A 17,759-nucleotide genomic window follows, 5' to 3' on the forward strand; every position below is an offset into this window, starting at 1 on the left:
CATAGGTCGAGTTACATCATCCAATAAACAAATATAACAAGTGTATGGTGAATAATTAATTATTATCAAGTATTCATTTTATGATTTTATTTAGGGTAAACAACACTAGCGGTCATTGAATTTTAAAGATGCTTTCACTTTGATCATCAAACTTTTAAAACTTGTATTACAATCATTAAATTTTTAGTTCACTTTCATTATGGTCTATGCGATTATGAAATATTAACGTGACACATTAGCCTTTTTGAAGAGAAAATAAAAACTTAAGATTCTATATTTATAGTCATCGTCAAAATCAAATATATGATAACTGGAGCGATCGTTGATCAATCCAAATAGTAAGAAGGATCTATTAGGCTAGAAGATTAACATAGTTTGGTTTCAAGCTGGTCCGACGATTGAGAGTGACAAATTGAAAATTTTTAACTTCTAATTTTAATTAGGATTTACTTGAGTTTTGAGGAGATTAAAAGATTTTTTGATGAGTTTAAAATAAAGGAAAGAAAGAGAAGAAAATGAGTAGTTTGATGATCTTTTCAACCAGGAAAAAACTATTGAACTACGATAAAAACAATGACGAAAGGGGAAAACAATCCAATAAAAAAATAAATGTTAAAACTTTACAATATATCACTGTTAATTGTCAATTCAACTTGAATTCAAACTATGCTAATCTTTTGATCGAACAAAGTCTTCCCATCGTTAAGATCAACATATGATTACCCCGTTCTTCGAAAACTTAATTTTTATGATTGTCAATTTAGAACATTTATGTTTTTAGGGAAAAAAACTCGTGTCAATATTTTCTAACGACAACTAACTATAGTTATCGTAATGAAAATGAATTAAAAATCTAGTGATCGTAATATAAATTCTAAAAGTTTAGTGACCAAAATAAAAATATCCTAAAAACTCAATGACTACTAAATATAGTTTACCGTTTAATTTAATATTCCGTCGTTGAATTATACTCGTTGTTATATAATTTTTTTTTGTTTATGTATGTAAATTATCATTCTATTCTAATGTTTTATGTTCTTGAATTAAGAAATTCAATGACTTTAAAAATAAAAATTCGACAACAAAGAAGATGAAAAATCAATATTAAAAATTTCAAGGTCAAAATAATATCTTTTTGAATTCGAATCAAATTTAAATTTAATCAGGTTCTTGTATCTATAGAGAAGTTACATAATTATGCAGGTCTTGGGAGGGGTTATTACTCCTCACTTTTTATAGTCTAATAACTCTTTAAGCCCTTAAAATTTTAAATATTAATCAATTTAACACTTACTTTCTAATTTTATTATTTAAGTATCCTTTATCTTCTTAATATCAGATTCTGGCACCGTCCCGGAAGATATGTTACTGCCAAAAAGGAAAAAAAAAAAAGAAAAAGCTAAGGCATAAATACTGTATATGCATATGGTATTTATAAAACATTTTCCTTCTTTCTATTTTAACCATTCATTTAATAAAGCCAAATATGTTTTCCTTTAATAATTTCCTCTGAAGCAGCTTCATTCAAAAAGTAGGAACCCAGATTTCAAATACTTTCGACTTTTATTTTCTATTTAATTCCTTTCAAAAAAAGTTTTATGCTTTATTATTATTATCTCTTTTTGTGTGATTCTTTAACTTAAATTTTCGAACTTGAACTATAAAGAGAGTAACATCAAGAACTGAATCGCACGGGAGAGCTTTTGTTTTTAGTGAAAGTTTTAGTTTCTCGTTATCAAAGTTTTGTTCTTTACTTACCATCATTTTTTGTTATCCGTGTGAAAGGAAATTGAACTAGAAAGACAAAATGAGCAATGCTCATCAAGAAACTATCAAGCAATTTCTGTCTTTGATGGAAAATGGTAACATTAAAGGAAAAAAATCGATACTTTTTGATATTTTCTTCTTTGAGTTTCTTTTCTTTCGATCTGCAAATTGCTAACATTTTTCTTTCCTGGGGAATTTGACTAACAGTTGATGAGCAGATGAAGGCGACATTTCAGGTCAGCTTATTATTTTAATTTTTGTAATTGGGTGCTGAGATAAGGAGCTGAATAATAGCTAGAATTAGATTTTTCCTTTTTTTATTAACATTTTGGCGAGTTTCTTTTAATTACTTGAACTTCTGCTGTGGAATTGATCCAACTGATTGGCTGCATGCGATTTCATATGTGTTGATTCTGATCTATCTCTTGCTGGATTTATATCAATTATGAAGCCTTTTGGTTTAGTGAAGTTGATTTGACTCAGTTTGGAACTTTGTCTCTCTCTCAGTATTTTACTAGTTTACGGGGATAGTTACATAGTTTAGCAACTTGGCAAATAGTTGCAAAAACCTTAGTTATTACTTCTTGCTAGCATGAACTTTCTGATTAGTTTCTGAAACACGTTGCTATCGCGTGATCATTCGACGGTTAGGTGGTACAATTGAAATGTAAGATCATCTTAAATTATTTGTAGGTCAGTTTTTTCCTGGTCACTTATGGAAGTTCCTGCTAGATAAATATATTTAAATCAAAGAAGAGATGAAGATATAAGTAGCCAAAATAAAGTATCTACGGATATTAACTGTACAAGCTGGATATGTCGAAGTTTTGATATAAAGTATCTAGAGCTAAGTGTAGTGTATAGATAAATGAAATACTTAAAAGCAATTTTCTTTTCTGCTGCCTCAAATTTTAGTGACATTTGAGGTGTTATGAAGAGTTAATTTCTCTAACTATACAGGTCTTTGTTTAGTTAAATGACTTGCATGTGCTAGTTGGTTTACTGCTGTGTACTTACTAATATAATTCACTTGTGTGGATAGACTAATGAATATGGCGTTATGTATTTGTGGTTTGTACTAGGACCTGCTTAAGTTTTATTTAATGTTGATTTTCTTGGTCTGTAGAACATGCACCATGGGTATCCAACTGAAACTTTAGTGCGGTTTCTCAAAGCAAGAGATTGGAATGTTCAGAAAGCCCATAAAATGGTGAGATTCATCCATTGAACTTAATCTATAACAAAATATTGTGCACCGATATACATATATATATTTGTTTATTAAATTCTACTTTGTTTCCTGATCCAGTTAATTGATTGCTTACAATGGAGAATACAGAATGAGATTGACAACATTTTAGCAGTGAGTTTTCTCATTAAACCCTAACCAATTCCTCGTGTATTTATGACATTGTAAAACCATGTGTTTTGCATACACTTATAGAGATCATACTGACTTGTGGAATTGGCTCAGCTGCTAAAGATAGCTTCGGCTGGAGTTGGTAAAACAACAAAGTTTATTGTGGCAATTGATGAATCTTGAGATCACTCATTTTACTTTTTCTCTATGTAGAAACCAATTATCCCGACAGATATATATAGATCAGTGCGAGATTCTCAGCTTGTAGGATTGTCGGGCTACTCAAAAGATGTATTTACTTATCTGATTAAGATATATATGTTCACTTTCACATTTATTTGTTTTGATGTGACAATATGTAGAATATGCTGCTATTAGGGTCCCTTTCTTTGTGAGAAAAACTTTTGTTTCATTCAAAATATGTTCCATGGTGACTTATTGACACATTCCTAACATTTACAGGGTCTTCCTGTCATTGCTATTGGTGTTGGGCTTAGCACATATGATAAGGCATCTGTAAGGAGATCGTAACTCGTTCTAACTCTATTCCTAAATCTGGCATTGCAGCCTTAGAATCTGGCTTGATGTTTGAAACTAACTCATACGAAGACTTATTTTTCAACTTCTAAGTAACTATATGCTTTTTCTGCAAAAAAATAACTTGTTTTCAGTATAATTTATTAGGAAAAATAAGTTGTTTTCTATGTTTAAATGAACAAATTCAAGAGATTAATTGAGGGCATGTAATACTTTGAAGTTTTCTAGATATTCTTGCGGAGATTGACCATAACTGCATTCTTTTTCCTCTTCCATTATGCCCTTGTCCTTCTCGTGGAGGTGTTTTATTAATAATGCTAGCTGACTTGGATACTTAATATGTTGGAAAGGTAAACAAATTAGTACTTGTGGTTGGGTGGAAGGCATCTTTTAGCATAAGTTGCATGTACTTCAGCTTGCACTGTATGGAGTTATTTTTATGACACTTTAATCTGTGATTCTTTGCGTTCTAGGTGAATTACTATGTACAGTCGCACATTCAGATGAACGAATATCGAGATCGTGTACTATTGGTGAGTATGGCTTTGCCAATGTGATGCTTTTCACTGGCATAATTGCTTGCTAACTTATTATGTATTCTACAATGTTGCTTTTGTTATAGCCTACGGCCACAGAAAAGTACGGACGACATATCAGCACATGTCTGAAGGTTTTGGATATGACCGGCTTGAAGCTTTCAGCATTGAATCAAATAAAGGTACACTTTAGTATCATATAACCTTTCACCAGAATGGAAAAGAAAGAATTGTCTGCTCATTACCGAGCTAACTCTCCTGTGCTATTTGCTAATGCAGTTACTTACCACTATATCAACAATTGATGACCTGAATTATCCTGAGAAGACACATACATATTATATTGTCAATGCACCGTATATATTTTCGGCATGTTGGAAGGTTTTTATGCTTCTTAATTCCGCTTCTCTTAGCTATTTTTACAAAAAGGAAAGCCTAATGCTTATCTGCAAGTATTAGCAGGCCGTAAAACCTCTCTTGCAAGAAAGGACAAAGAGGAAAATTCAGGTGCTTCAAGGTTCTGGAAAGGAGGAGTTGCTGAAAGTAAGAATACCCTTCCATCCATGTTTGTGAAACTCTCTTGAATGTTTGCATTAAACTATTTTTAGATAATTAAACCATATGGATAATGCAAAGAATGAGTTGTTCGTCATTTCGGTTCTCATGTTATCTTTATTTGTTTGTGTATATATAGATGCGTCAGATTGAATAAAGTTTTGCTGGCTTTGGCATGATTTGTTTTTCTGCTTTATCCAGCTTTATTCGGATTATTCCAGACTTTTGACTTGTTCTTCCCAACTATGCAGATAATGGATTATTCATCCCTCCCACATTTTTGTAGAAAAGAAAGTTCTGGATTCACACGTCGCAGCAACAATGGAACGGTGGATAACTGTTTCTCGTTGGATCACGCCTACCATCAACAGCTTTACAGTTATGTAAAGCAACAAGCTATACTTATAGAGACAGGTTCACCGGTCAGAGAGGGGTCAGTTCATGTAGAATTTCCCGAGCCGGATCCAGACGATACTAAAATTGCTCTGACAATCGAATCCGAGCTGCACAAGCTTGCAGATCGTAATGGTTTGTGCAAGTCCTTAAATGGCCTTAAACGGTGATTAGATTTTAGATTATACCCGATTATGTAACTGTTGCCGATATGTTGCAAAGAGACCAGACTCATCAGCTACTGTAGAATGAGAGGCCATGTATTTCAATCATCAAATATTATAGCAGAGCCCTCTTGCATCAGCTCGATGCAGATTTAGAGGACAAACTAATTTGGTGCTACCTGGTATGCCACCTTGTTGTGGATAATAGCGCATGCCTTTTCTTTATTTACTAGATTCTGTATGAAACAAGAGCCACCCAGTTCTACTAAATGCAGCTTTGTTGAATAATTTTCTCAGGATGGATTGGTGGCTGATGATATTATGCATTAATGGGAAATTTGAAGGTTCATATCAGCTTATAATTCTTGGGTTTCGAATAAGTCTTGAACCAATCAACCGAGACATTGTCATTATAACAGAGGTAGATGATAATCGGTATATGACCACGGATACATGGTTTTCGGCGAATGCCAAACAAAATTCTTGTAGAAACATAGGGAACTCCAAATCATCATTAATATGAACAATGCAAAATATCATCCTCGCATTTCTAACTTAGCTGTTTGTAGCAGCTATAAGCAACAGCGATTGATGCAGCAGCACAAACAACGGCAAGAGCGGCGCATGTATCTTCATGCTCCCAGCTCTCAAACCAAGTTGGCTTGCCACAAATCTTGCGAACACTGGCACCTTTTCCGCTATTGATCATTGAAATAAGTTTCTTTCCACTTTTTTTCTTTTCGGGTGTCAACTTAACAGCCCCCTAGTCGGTGTCCACGATATCCAACTTTTGAGGTAGTGCAGGGTCGTGGCAACAAGCACTGCCATTTCCTTGGCAATAGCTTACAAATTCATCTTGAGATCGACAGGCAGTTGTGCCCATCTCATCCATTTGTCTTTGTGTTTCCTCTTTCGTGCTTCCTTCTATAGTAGTCTCACCACTTGCTAGGCGTCTTAGCTCTTGAAATCTCCTGTTCTTCGGATATACCCATTGGGCCCCTAAAATAAACATTAAAATGCCTTATTAATACATAGTAAGCTTGTCAAATTCTACGTCTACAATAGAAGGTGAAGATTTCGAGTACCTTCTAGGCCCCGTTTTACATGAATATATCCTGTTTCGAGTCAAATTACACCCTGCGACTTCTATTTCATGTTTGCCACACCTTAAAAACTAATGTTTTTGCATATTGCATTCTTAATACTCTTGTATTATATTCTATACATGAAACCAACACCGAAAGAAGGATCAATGATTGCAATAAAACAAGTTGGTGCCGAAAAAATTACCTCCATAACGCGTCTATAATTTCTCCCTTCCCAATATGCCACTCTAGCAGTGTAGGTACATCATCTGGAGTAACATATCCATACCTGCAGAAAATACATATGCATTTATTTTAAATGCTCAGAAAATATATAAAGGAACCAGGCTAGCTTAACAAATTAAGGGAGATTCAACGAAAACAACCACCAGAAAAGAGATCATTCCTACCGGTGTCCCGAAACTTCATTGATATTTGATCCAAATATGATAACATTTCCTGCATACTTGTGCCCCCCAATGTGTGAGCATGGGCTAACAGACACTCTACCTTGAAGACCATGCAAAACTATCTCTTCTTTTTATTTTTTTTTGATAGAAAATTAGGCTTCATTAAAAGTCCCCTTCATACCCTCCATGTTGCAACAGTAACATGAAGGACATTGGAAGGAGGAAAAGAGTGCCTATGAATTTTATTAATCAGAACAATAATACACAGCAGTACCAAACATCCTACTGATACAACATAACACTGATTACATAAGACTGAAAAGAAACACCCTATAGAAAACAAACATTTCCCTACACCTTAACACACCAAATACATAACCTAATAATCAACCAATACCATCTTTAGCTAACTTGTCCGCTTCCCAATTAGCAGCTCTCAGGACATGCCTTGAAATAATATCTTGTCCTTCCATACGAGAAACTATACCAAGGACTAAAACATAGGGGTGCATAAATCTGGATTTTTAATCCAATTCAGTGTTGTACTAGAATCCGATTCTAGAATAACCCTTTGACTTAGGGCAGATCCTAATTCTTCAAGAAGAATCAGCCCTCTCTTAATCGCCAATAGTTTTGCCAGTATAGGAGGCCTACCCCCAACCCTTTCTGAAAACGACTCAATCAACATACCTCTACTGTCCCTAATCAATCCACCAATTCCTCCTTTATCCCATCCCCTCACCATCGCACCATCTACATTAAGCTTAAAGAAACCATCCGGAGGAGGAACCCACCACGTTGAAGGAGAACATCCCTTTTTCTGTCTTCCCACTGAATCAACTAATTTTAAATCTCCCACTAAAGAGTCAAACGGGATATGCACATCCTTAAATCTTGCACCAAACCAAGTAGTTGTTCTAAATCGAACAAGAAAGAACAACAATACTGCATCCACCTTCCCTTTCTGAAAAATTACCTCGTTCTTGCATTTCCAAACCGTCCACATCACCGCCCTTGGAATGAATTTCCAAATAATGGATTTCGGAAGTAAGTCATCCTACAAAATGATGAAATCAATCATATTCTTTAGAACCACAAAAGAAACATTCCAAAAATTCAAAAATCTAGAACACAAACCCCATACTACCTCACAATGCAAAAAAAAAAGTGAAACCGTTTCTCCATATCTACGACACATCGGACATAAAGGGTCCTCGATCCCAACCACTCCTCGCTTCAACAATTCCTCCTTAACCGCCACTCTCTGGTGTGCAACTTGCCAAACAAAAGTCTCCACACGGAGGGTGCAACCCCTACCCAAATATGCCTTTCCCAAGTACCATCATTCCCCTCATAAGCAGCCTGGTCAGAAAAATGCTTGATGCATGATTTAGTTGAAAAATAACCCTCTCCATTCCCTAACCATATCCAACAATCTTCTTCATAAGGAGACAAATTGATATTATTCAACAACGTGATAAGTTGTAACCATTGTTCAATCTCCCAATCCACCAAGTTCCTTCTCATATGAATATCCCACACCCAACCCAAAGCATTATTCACCTTGAACTCTACAACTTTACCCCATTTATTATTCGAGAGAGCAAAAAGACTCGGAAACTGATCTTTAAGGGGAACTACTCCCAACCAAACATCATGCCAAAACTCCATTGATTCTCCATTTTCCGTTCTCAAACGCAAAATTTTCCTTAAACAATCCCCAAATCCATCACTAGAAAAGAAATTTTTAACATCTCATTTCCAAATCCAAGAGGCACGTGCTGTCCAAGAATTCCCAATCATACTGGAGTTCGGATCCAAATTATACACACAACACACCACTCTTTTCCACCAAGAAACATTTTCTGTAGCAAATTTCCATACCCATTTCCCTAGAAGGGTCATGTTCAAAAGTAACAAATTCGGAATCCCTAGACCCCCAACCTCTTAGGCTTACACACCAAATTCCAATTCACCCAATGAATGTTCCTTTTTCCTGTCGATTCCCCCAAAGAAAGGATGCCATAATAGAATTTAATTTATTCAACACAGAACAAGGCATTCGAAAGATAGAAAGAAAATAAATGAGGAGGGAGCACAACACTGATTTTACTAACAGTCTAACACCACCCTGCCCACCAACGATAAAGAATTTGCCTTCCATCCAGTCAACTTGTTGTGAAATCTCTGTACGACTAGCTCCCACAAGGAAATCGAATTTCTCTTGGTCCCCAAGGGTAAGCCTAAATACTCTGATGAAAAATATCCCACTGAACAATCAATTTCCTTAGCCCAAGAAACTACCACCTCCTCCTCAACATTAATTCCAAACAATCTGCTCTTAGCTAGATTTAACTTCAATCCCGCCAACAATTCAAAAATTAGAAGCACCCTTGTAACATTCAGCAAATCACAAATCGAGGCCTTGCTAAAAATTATAAGATCATCCACAAATTGCAAATGCGATAGCTTGAAGGAACGATAAAAAACTCTCTTTTCTTTGAATCTGCTAACCAGTGGAGGTCCACAAACTCCACAACGGTGATCTCGGGATCCATGAGAACAAACAAAAACAAATGACCCTTGTAGTTTTTCTGGAGTTCCAAGCAGCCACTCACCATTCTAGACGAGCACTTCTTCAACAAATGTGTCAACATCGAAATGGGTCAATCTCCTGCATCCTTAGCTAAAAGAGTGATCAGTATTAAGCTTGAAAATAAAGGAAATAAAAGAAAACATCCAAAGAAACCTCAATGGAGCTGCAATAGACCTGTATCTAATCATGTCTGGAAATATCAATACATCTCCATTTCATGTCTCAGTTCCATCGTGCCCCTCACATATTGTTAAGCGGGTCTAAAAGAAGACAAGCGGAAATAGATAATGTAAGCATGCTGGAAAAGAAAAACTCGATAACAAATTCTCACTACAATCATTCAAACTTCAGGACTAATAGAAGTCCGACAAAACCAGATAAACCAACAGCCAACCATCATATGATCTGTTTTTCTTCTAAAGCATGTCATTTCAGGGCCAATCTTTATATCTGTTAAGGACTTACAGTGTAACCAAAAGGGAACACCTTTGTGACACAATGTGCGGTCCAAAATCGGGAAAGTAATTTTAAATGACCTAGAACCGGAATTGCATACCTGTATGGATATGCTTTTATAGATGTATCATGGACATCAAACATAGAAAGTTAAAACAAACACATACTGAAAGATGAAAATCTATGTTAAACAACTTAATGCAATCCAGTACAAACCGAAAGAAAAATGAAACAAAACAATTTATCAAGTTCCTTCATGATTCATAGGATTATGTTGATTAAGAACATTGAATCCAAACTTAAGCTAAGCATTGTATGTTAACAAATCAAATCCAATCAGTAAGAAATGCCAAGTCTACATCGAATGACAAATATGAAGCTGAGAAAACATCAGACTGCAGAGTGTCAAATCACTTCCAAACAGAGAGTCGGAAAAGAATCATATCCTTTAGAGTAATAAAACCGATTAAACTCTGTAATGGCAAATTTAGAACTAAAAAGGAACAGATTGCATACCTCCAAGTCACTCCTAAACACAGCTACTTAACAAACCATTGAAAACCAATATCAATCTTCTAAAGTTGAACCCAAACATAAGTTAAAAAGGTGGATTTTAAACTATAAACACAATAAAAGAAAACACATTTCCCTTCATAAGAACCTTTAGAAAACATTAAAATGTGATACCAAAATGTCAAAATTGCATCTGAAAAGGTAGCAAAGTGCGTTCTTTCAAAGCTCCAAAATCTAATGACAATCTATTCCTACAGGCAGACCAAAAAGAACAAATTAAAACCTAAAATAATTATTAAAAATGGGATTTAAATCATAAAATAACCACAGGTTTCTGCATTTTAAGATCACTAAAAAGATTAAACCAATTAAGGAAAAAACAGAAATCCAATTAAATTCACCTAAAAATGAATAAAGTTAACAAATTTGAAGCTAAGAGAACGAACTAGGGCTTGGGACGTCTCGAATAGCAAACCAATCCAAATACCGAAAATAAAGAAAAGCACACCAACCTCTTTTATCTTATCAGTCTTCCTGGCCAGAACAGCAGCAGACAACAACCTAGGCAAACGATCAAACTCAGCAGCCTCAATCCTCGGAGGCCAAACTGATGGGCTTTTGTAGCAAAGGAATACATGGCGTTCATAGAACTGGACAGTGCCGGAGATTGGACCTTGATGTCCAAAGTCAGGCCTGGAGAAACCAAACACGACATCATTGTTACTCAGAAGCTAGATGACCCTCGTTTGAGTAGCTCCCGGCAGCACTTCCGATGCGGGAAGTTGGGTCTTGGAGATAACTGTCAAGGTGGTCTGAAATTGTGATTGGAGAAGAGGACGATGATGGGTTTGTTGGTAAAGTTAATGACTCTTTTCTTTCTCTGCTACTTGACATCATTTCAAGCACAAAAGAGAGGTAGAAAGGAAGGGTTTTAGGGGATGGATAAATAGGAAGGGTTTTGTTTCAAGAGAATGATATATTTTTGTTGTTGCTGGCTTTTAAGAGGGGTGAAGGAAATACGATTTTTTTAAGGACTTGTTTTGAAACCTGTGATAATTTCTATATTTTGTATGGATTTTCACTTTTTTCTCCCAAATTAATGTTTTTTTTTTGTAATGTTCTTGTTTACGATTGTCTTCATATTTATCTGCTAACTCTCAAACTTTAGGATAATTTACTTTCCATGGACTCAAGACCTGAGAGTATTTTCATTTTTCAGGGTGATTCGTCTAAGTGGACTAGCTTTCATTTGTCAAAATCAAAGTATCAAGAGAAAAGGATCATTAGTCCATTCTCTTTGCCATCCTTGTCATGCCATCAATTTTCATCACTAAAAGGACTAACATGTTTATATCAATAATTAAAGAGATTGAACAACCGTCTATGGTAATCTGTGATTCTGTCATATTTTCTTTCATCTAAAGAAGCCCCACTTTAGTCATACCTTTATATATATAAAAAAATGAATCAGATCCACCTGCTTCTCATTGCTCAATCAAAATAATGCAAAAAGTTTTCAGGATGCGAAGAAAACATGTGTTGCATATCTATTCTTGGACATTTTATTAGTATTTTTGGGGCACCATTAGCTTAAGGAAAATGTTTAATTTGTTCCACTAAAATAAGATTAGAAGACTTTAGTTCTTAAAGTTGGTCACCAACTTATAATAAGCAATAAATGGAGGTTGCCATTGCCTGGATGCATTGTACCAGTCTTGAAAACCAAGTCATTTGAGGGACCAGAAGCATTAAAAGCTTAAATTTGCTTACTGCCAAAGGCTCATCAGAATCATTGCTGCCACATTGCTCTCCAAAGAGCTTTTTGCACCTAAAATGCTGGTGGCATAACACAAGCATTCATTTCCAAGGCTAAGTCATGAATTAACTTAATAGTAGTCATATTATACACAGATGTCATTTACTCCATGTTGCTTGCAAACTAACCCTTGGATATTTCCAAGTTAAATTCCTTGCACCCGACAAGAATAACAGAGGATTTGATTTCACAGTTCTGAGATGTACACAACCATATATATATGTTTCTCTCAACCATCGATAAAATGTACAAAGATCAGGCAAATGCAATGTTACAGAGGCTTCTCACCAGGCAGAAAAGAGGGAGATCTACCCTCGATTTGGTTCTTTCTTCGATTGAAGATGCCACTGATATTAGGTAAAAGAACCTTTTTCGAGATGGAAGACTTCTCATTCTCTAACTGACCTGAACAGTTCTCTGTTGGGTTGGGAGGCTTTTGAATTCTGTAGTGCTGCGGGGATGATTCTGTTGACATCTGTGCTTCTGTCAGAATCCGAGATGCAGCTTCGGCTGCTTTCTTCTGTTCCCTTTCGCGCCACCTTCGGAGCTCTCCCTCCACAGCTCTCTTTGCAGCTTCAGCCATCTCAGCCCTCTTCAAAGCGTCCACAGTTGCAACCTTCATGTCTTCAATCTCTTTCTGAGTTGCCTTTAACCTCTTAAGGGCCTCATTTTTACTAGCCTTCACAGCGTCTACCTGAGCTATAGCAGCTGCCACTTTCATTTCAGCTAAATTATCAGACTCTTCAACTTTACGGCTCAGCGACTCGAATTCTTCCCTGGAGAAAGTTATATTGGCTCCAGATTCAGAGGTTGAGGACCGTGCAGCATTTGTTTTCTCAGAAAGCATCTTTATCTGATCAAGTGCCCTAGTCTCAGCATCTTTCGCAGCTTCAGCCTCTTCCACAGCAACTGCCAGCTGCTTCTCTGCTTCCTCGAGTGCAATTCTCGAGGTTTCAGCTTCCAGCTTCAGCTTCTCAGATTCCCTTTTCATCTCTTCCGCTTCTCGCCGTGCATTTTCTGTTTCCACCGATAGCTGTTGGAGGGTTGAAATCATTTCATCACATTCACCTCTTGCTTTGGATTCCTCTGCAAGGAAAGTTTCAAGCTCAGCTTTACTTTTCCGAAGCTTAACATGCAGATTCCCGGCAATGGACTCTGTTTCTGCTTCCTTCTCCTTCAGCTCCAAATGCTCTTTCTTCACATTTTCTAGTTCCATCCTAAGAGACTCCACCAAACTTCTCAAGGACTTCTCTTCATCAGCGACTTTTTGCAGTGATTCTTTAGCACCATCTAGCTCTGAAGTAACTGTTTGCACATACTCCAGATCAGAAGCCTTTGCATTTTCCATCTGCTTCTGCAAAGCTCCAATCTGATTATCTGTTTCAACCAGTTGGGCTTCGAGATTTCGCATAAGCTCTGGGTCAAATTTATTCTTCAAAGCAAGCAACTTCTCTGTCGACTCTTCAAGGGTAGCTTTGTATGATTGCCTCAGAGTATCCTTTTCAGCAAACATTTTGGCTTGTCCTTGCTGTGCTTCAAGAGATGCAAGCTTCACTTGTCCGATTGATTCCTGTACATATGAAATCTCCCTAGACAGCTCTCCAACCTTCTCGATGTTAACCTTGGCTGCATGTTCAGCTTCTTTTGTTTGTTTGAAGGCAGCAATTTTCGCTTCTAAGGATGCATCACAGTCCTGACATACCTTCCTCAATTCTTGTTTAGCAGCATCGAGCTCGGTAATTACAGTCACATATTGTTCCCTTGCAGTTTCCAAGTCCTGGCTCCTAGCCCAATCAGGTCCAGGAAGAATACCAGAATTTGCTTCTTCAATCTGCTTTGCCTGATTTTTTGCAGCTTCTGTAACCTTGATTGCAGATTCTTTTGACCCGTTAACAGTTTTGAGTTTATGAGACAGTTCCTCGAGGGTTTTTTTAGCCCTTTCTAGCTCTACAAGTGCTTGAGCCTTAGTTGTCTCAGCATTTTCTAGCTGGTCCTTTAACTTTTTCAACTCTTTCTGAGTGAGATGAAGCTGAGTCTCGTTGGCTAGAACTCTCTGCAACTCAAAAACAATTAACATTTGAAAATTAGTGATCATGCAATCTCTAATATGCGATTTTGCAGCAACCAAGCCATAAAGCTCCAATTGTATATTTATGAGAATATTAATAAAGTAATAAACAAATCTTACGAAGACGGAAAAACACTCCACAACAAAGTCTAGTTGCTACATAGGCTTCTCATCCTTCACATAAAAGTAGATGATATATTCAGATCCTCAATTGTACGATTATTAGACGTTTTAACATTTACAACAATTAGAGATGAATGAGAACAAAGGAATAAAAAAGTGATAGGAAAAACTTGAACATGCCACAGGTATCATATCCAAGTCTAAAAAAACACATATACTACTATGAATTGACACAGCATTCCATGTGAAAGAAGGAAGAAAACTTCCTCAAGCCGGTGGTACCTCTGCAGATTGAGCTATTGCCTTTTTTATGGCTGGTTTTCCCCCGGAGAAAGCACCTTCACCAAAAAGTGTAACAGCATCTTTAACAGATTGGAAAGGTGCACTAGTGTCTATCTCTCCCACCTCCACTTTCGGAGAGTTGGTAGCACTCTGACGTCCCTTTGCAACCATAATGTTTTGTGTGTTTAATGTTTGTCTGGAGTTCACAAATTCAAATAAAGGGGCAAAAAAGCAAGCATAAATCAGACAAATGAAAGAAACTTAATATGATGTGCAATATGATTTCCAAAACCAACATGTCTCAGCAGAAAGAATGTGAAACATAATCTCAAAGAAACTTTCGAGACCCCTCAAGAACCAAACGATTCTTTTGCACTATTACATATCTCGGCATCTTAAGTTGATTGCTCTATCACAACATAGACCAGTAACATCAGGCTGGCAAAAACACACTAATAAACAGGCACAAAAATGGATTACCCAAAAGTTCATATTAAAACCTCACTATAACATACATCAATGAAAATAGATTACAATGCAAAAACAGTCAAAATCATCAATAAAGATTTCCACGCCATGAAGCTGATCGTACCTTAAATATCCTTCTCAAGTCTTCAACCAAATTGACTATCTAATCACCTTCTCTTAGAATCAGAAGCTTAAACATTGCCCCAGAAATTCAAGCAACAGAACCCTAGCTCAATATCATAGAAAGAAGTATATTTGAGAAAATTTTCTAGAATTCAAGAACATGACAAAATTGATATCTCAAGTCAAGCATAGAAGTCAAATGAACTGTATAAGATGATTTAACAAAAACAAACAAAAATCCTGTCAAAAAAAGAAGAAGCAAAAACTTTACCCACGACAACCAAAACCAAAAAGGAACAATCAAAACCCAGTTAACAAAAAGTAGTCAAATGAAAAATAAAAGAAAAGATTGAAGAATTAATTACCTTATATAATATTAAAAGCCCTTCACAGCTTGATGAACATCTTCTTTGATCTTCATACTATTCCTTCTCTCTACAAAAACCCTTTAAATCTTTCAACTTAGAGACCAAAACCCACCAGGAAAGGCACAACCTTTGGACAGGAATCTCCCAGGAAAATTTGATCAAAATTTTCTCTGCCAAGAAACAAGTAGGCTTCTGGGGAAAAAGAAAAACAAACTTTTGTGGGTTTTAGTCAAAAGGGGCTTAGCTACCTTCTCTTTTAGTGTTTTTGAAGGATTCAAATAGTAAACATTGCAACTATAGAGAGAGAGAGAGAAAGCGAGAATATTTGAAAATAGTTTGAGACAAAAAAATTTATTTTATATAAGCAAGGATAGTGAAGAAAGAGAAAACAAGGAAGCCTTGTTTTTTTAGCGAGAAAGAGAGAGTTGGGCTTTCCAAGATTGTACTGTCTCAAAATGCAAGGGTATTTTTGTCTGAAAGGTACAAGTTGTGCACAAGGCTTGAGTGATGACTGATGAGCAGAGTAGTGACAAAATGACTGACTGAAACAGACAATGGTAAGGAGTTTGGTTATGGATCCAAATGCTTTGCTTTTCTGCTGTTCCTATCCATCTCATTCATCTCATCAGCCATTTTACCTGTTTTTCTTTCTTTTTGTTTTCTTATTCTCTTTCTTTTCTCTTCGTATGCAAAATTCCATTTACCATTTTTTTTGTTTTATAAATAAAATTCACCTTACTCATGAGGTTACTTGAGCTAGTAAACACAAGTAATTTTACTTTTATCAATTTAAATTTGATTTTCATGGAAAACATTGCCTCCTCATCTCTGCTTCAGGTAGTTGTGGGACAGCAATAATAGCCTTAAATATCCTCAAATGACTCTTTAAATAGCACCAATATCTCATAGTACAAATTGTTTTTATGACCTGTAAATGGACCCCAAGCTTAAGGATGATGATTAGAGTGGATGCATTGGCATGCATAATGTACGGTTTGATTTCCATATCTGATGAATCCATAAGTAGTAATTTCAGAATTCAGCTTTCCTTTGTACAAGAAATCTGTTGAATCCCATTTCAAAGTCGAGTGGAATATCACTGTCCGTGCGTGTGGAAAAGGGAAGCTCAGAACTCATCAAACTTTAGGTGTTCATGACTCATAGTGTCTCCTAAAAGTAAGTCCACCTTCTTGCCTATCTAGCTTTTAGTACTCTCTTTTCATATCAGAAGAGGCAATTTTAGCTTATGAAGGTGTGGGATATGTGTCCTAAACTAATGAGGAAACATGATCAACAAAGACTGAAATTTATTGAGGTGTGGGATATCAGAAGTTGGCCTGGCTTGTATCGAGCTAATTCGGCAGCACCAAAATCGACGAATTCCGGAGCCTCCGGGTTTTCACTGGCGTTTGTTCTCGACATGCTTCAAGTACCTCTGGTATTTGAGGGGGCAATCTCTTGTCTAGGACTATCGATTGTTGTCAAGCTCCGCAGAGAGACGAAAGTCCTTAGTTGCACGTCCGAGCCTGACCTTCCGGTTGTTGAGCCCGAAGGTGGCCCATACCGCAAATTAGTTTCAGACAACAACCAATTTACCTTACTAAAATCCATTACAAAACTGTTAATAACCAGGACAAGTAAACCGGTAAAAGTTAATTACATATGCTGAAGTTTCTTAAGCTACGAAATACTCGTTTTCGTTTTAAGTGGTTTATCATTGAAGTTACTTTAAGCTTCTTTCTTCTTTTTTCTCCCTCAATTCTTACTTCATCATTAGAGAAGCAACCTCATGATCTCATAACACTTTCTAAAATTATCAGCCAATAAAATGTCTACAAAAAGAGGTGGATTCCTAATTTCTTACCATTTACCTTACACCTAATTTCTTCGTCATTTGTTATGATTTTTTTAAGCTCCAATTTTATTTTTTTGATTATAGTTATATAATTATATTTATTATTTAATATGTTTTACCTTAAATATTATGTTGTAGTTGATTTGAATCATTTTGTTTCATTTTATTTTATGGTTTTTTATTTATACATGTTATGACTTGTGATATTTTTATACCTTTTAATATTGTAAACTTAAAAAAAGTGTTACATATATATTAATATTGCTTTGAATATTATGTAAAAT

The 17,759-nt window shown here is 36.0% G+C and overlaps 2 protein-coding genes and 1 pseudogene across 4 annotated transcripts; 1 reads left to right on the forward strand and 2 right to left on the reverse strand.

The window, feature by feature from the left end:
• The first annotated feature begins 1,615 nt into the window (after positions 1-1,615).
• On the forward strand, positions 1,616-5,600 carry LOC120198523 (SEC14 cytosolic factor-like). The gene is made up of 11 exons (XM_039199835.1): positions 1,616-1,862; positions 1,975-2,003; positions 2,894-2,977; positions 3,077-3,130; positions 3,341-3,418; positions 3,590-3,643; positions 4,138-4,197; positions 4,287-4,382; positions 4,480-4,581; positions 4,663-4,743; positions 5,007-5,600. The coding sequence occupies exons 1-11, from the start codon at positions 1,808-1,810 to the stop codon at positions 5,316-5,318; spliced, it is 1,005 nt and encodes a 334-aa protein (XP_039055766.1). The 5' UTR covers positions 1,616-1,807; the 3' UTR covers positions 5,319-5,600.
• A 169-nt stretch (positions 5,601-5,769) lies between these two features.
• Positions 5,770-11,401, reverse strand: LOC120198524 (annotated as a pseudogene).
• A 780-nt stretch (positions 11,402-12,181) lies between these two features.
• LOC120198346 (WEB family protein At5g55860-like) lies at positions 12,182-16,004 on the reverse strand. Of its 3 annotated transcripts, none has more exons than XM_039199685.1 (4): positions 15,618-16,004; positions 15,249-15,355; positions 14,662-14,857; positions 12,182-14,241 (listed from the first exon to the last, which is right to left on the reverse strand). In XM_039199685.1, exons 3-4 carry the CDS (start codon positions 14,830-14,832, stop codon positions 12,460-12,462), a joined length of 1,953 nt encoding a protein of 650 aa, XP_039055616.1. In that variant the 5' UTR covers positions 14,833-14,857; positions 15,249-15,355; positions 15,618-16,004; the 3' UTR covers positions 12,182-12,459. The 3 variants fall into 3 exon arrangements, with proteins under 3 accessions (XP_039055616.1, XP_039055615.1, XP_039055617.1); XM_039199684.1 differs by having other exon boundaries at positions 15,254-15,355; positions 15,618-16,003; XM_039199686.1 differs by lacking the exon at positions 15,249-15,355.
• Between the last annotated feature and the right edge of the window lie 1,755 nt (positions 16,005-17,759).

The sequence above is a fragment of the Hibiscus syriacus genome, unplaced genomic scaffold (genome assembly GCF_006381635.1).
Source record: "Hibiscus syriacus cultivar Baekdansim isolate YM2019G1 unplaced genomic scaffold, ASM638163v2 tig00117056_pilon, whole genome shotgun sequence".
Taxonomy (NCBI): domain Eukaryota; kingdom Viridiplantae; phylum Streptophyta; class Magnoliopsida; order Malvales; family Malvaceae; genus Hibiscus; species Hibiscus syriacus.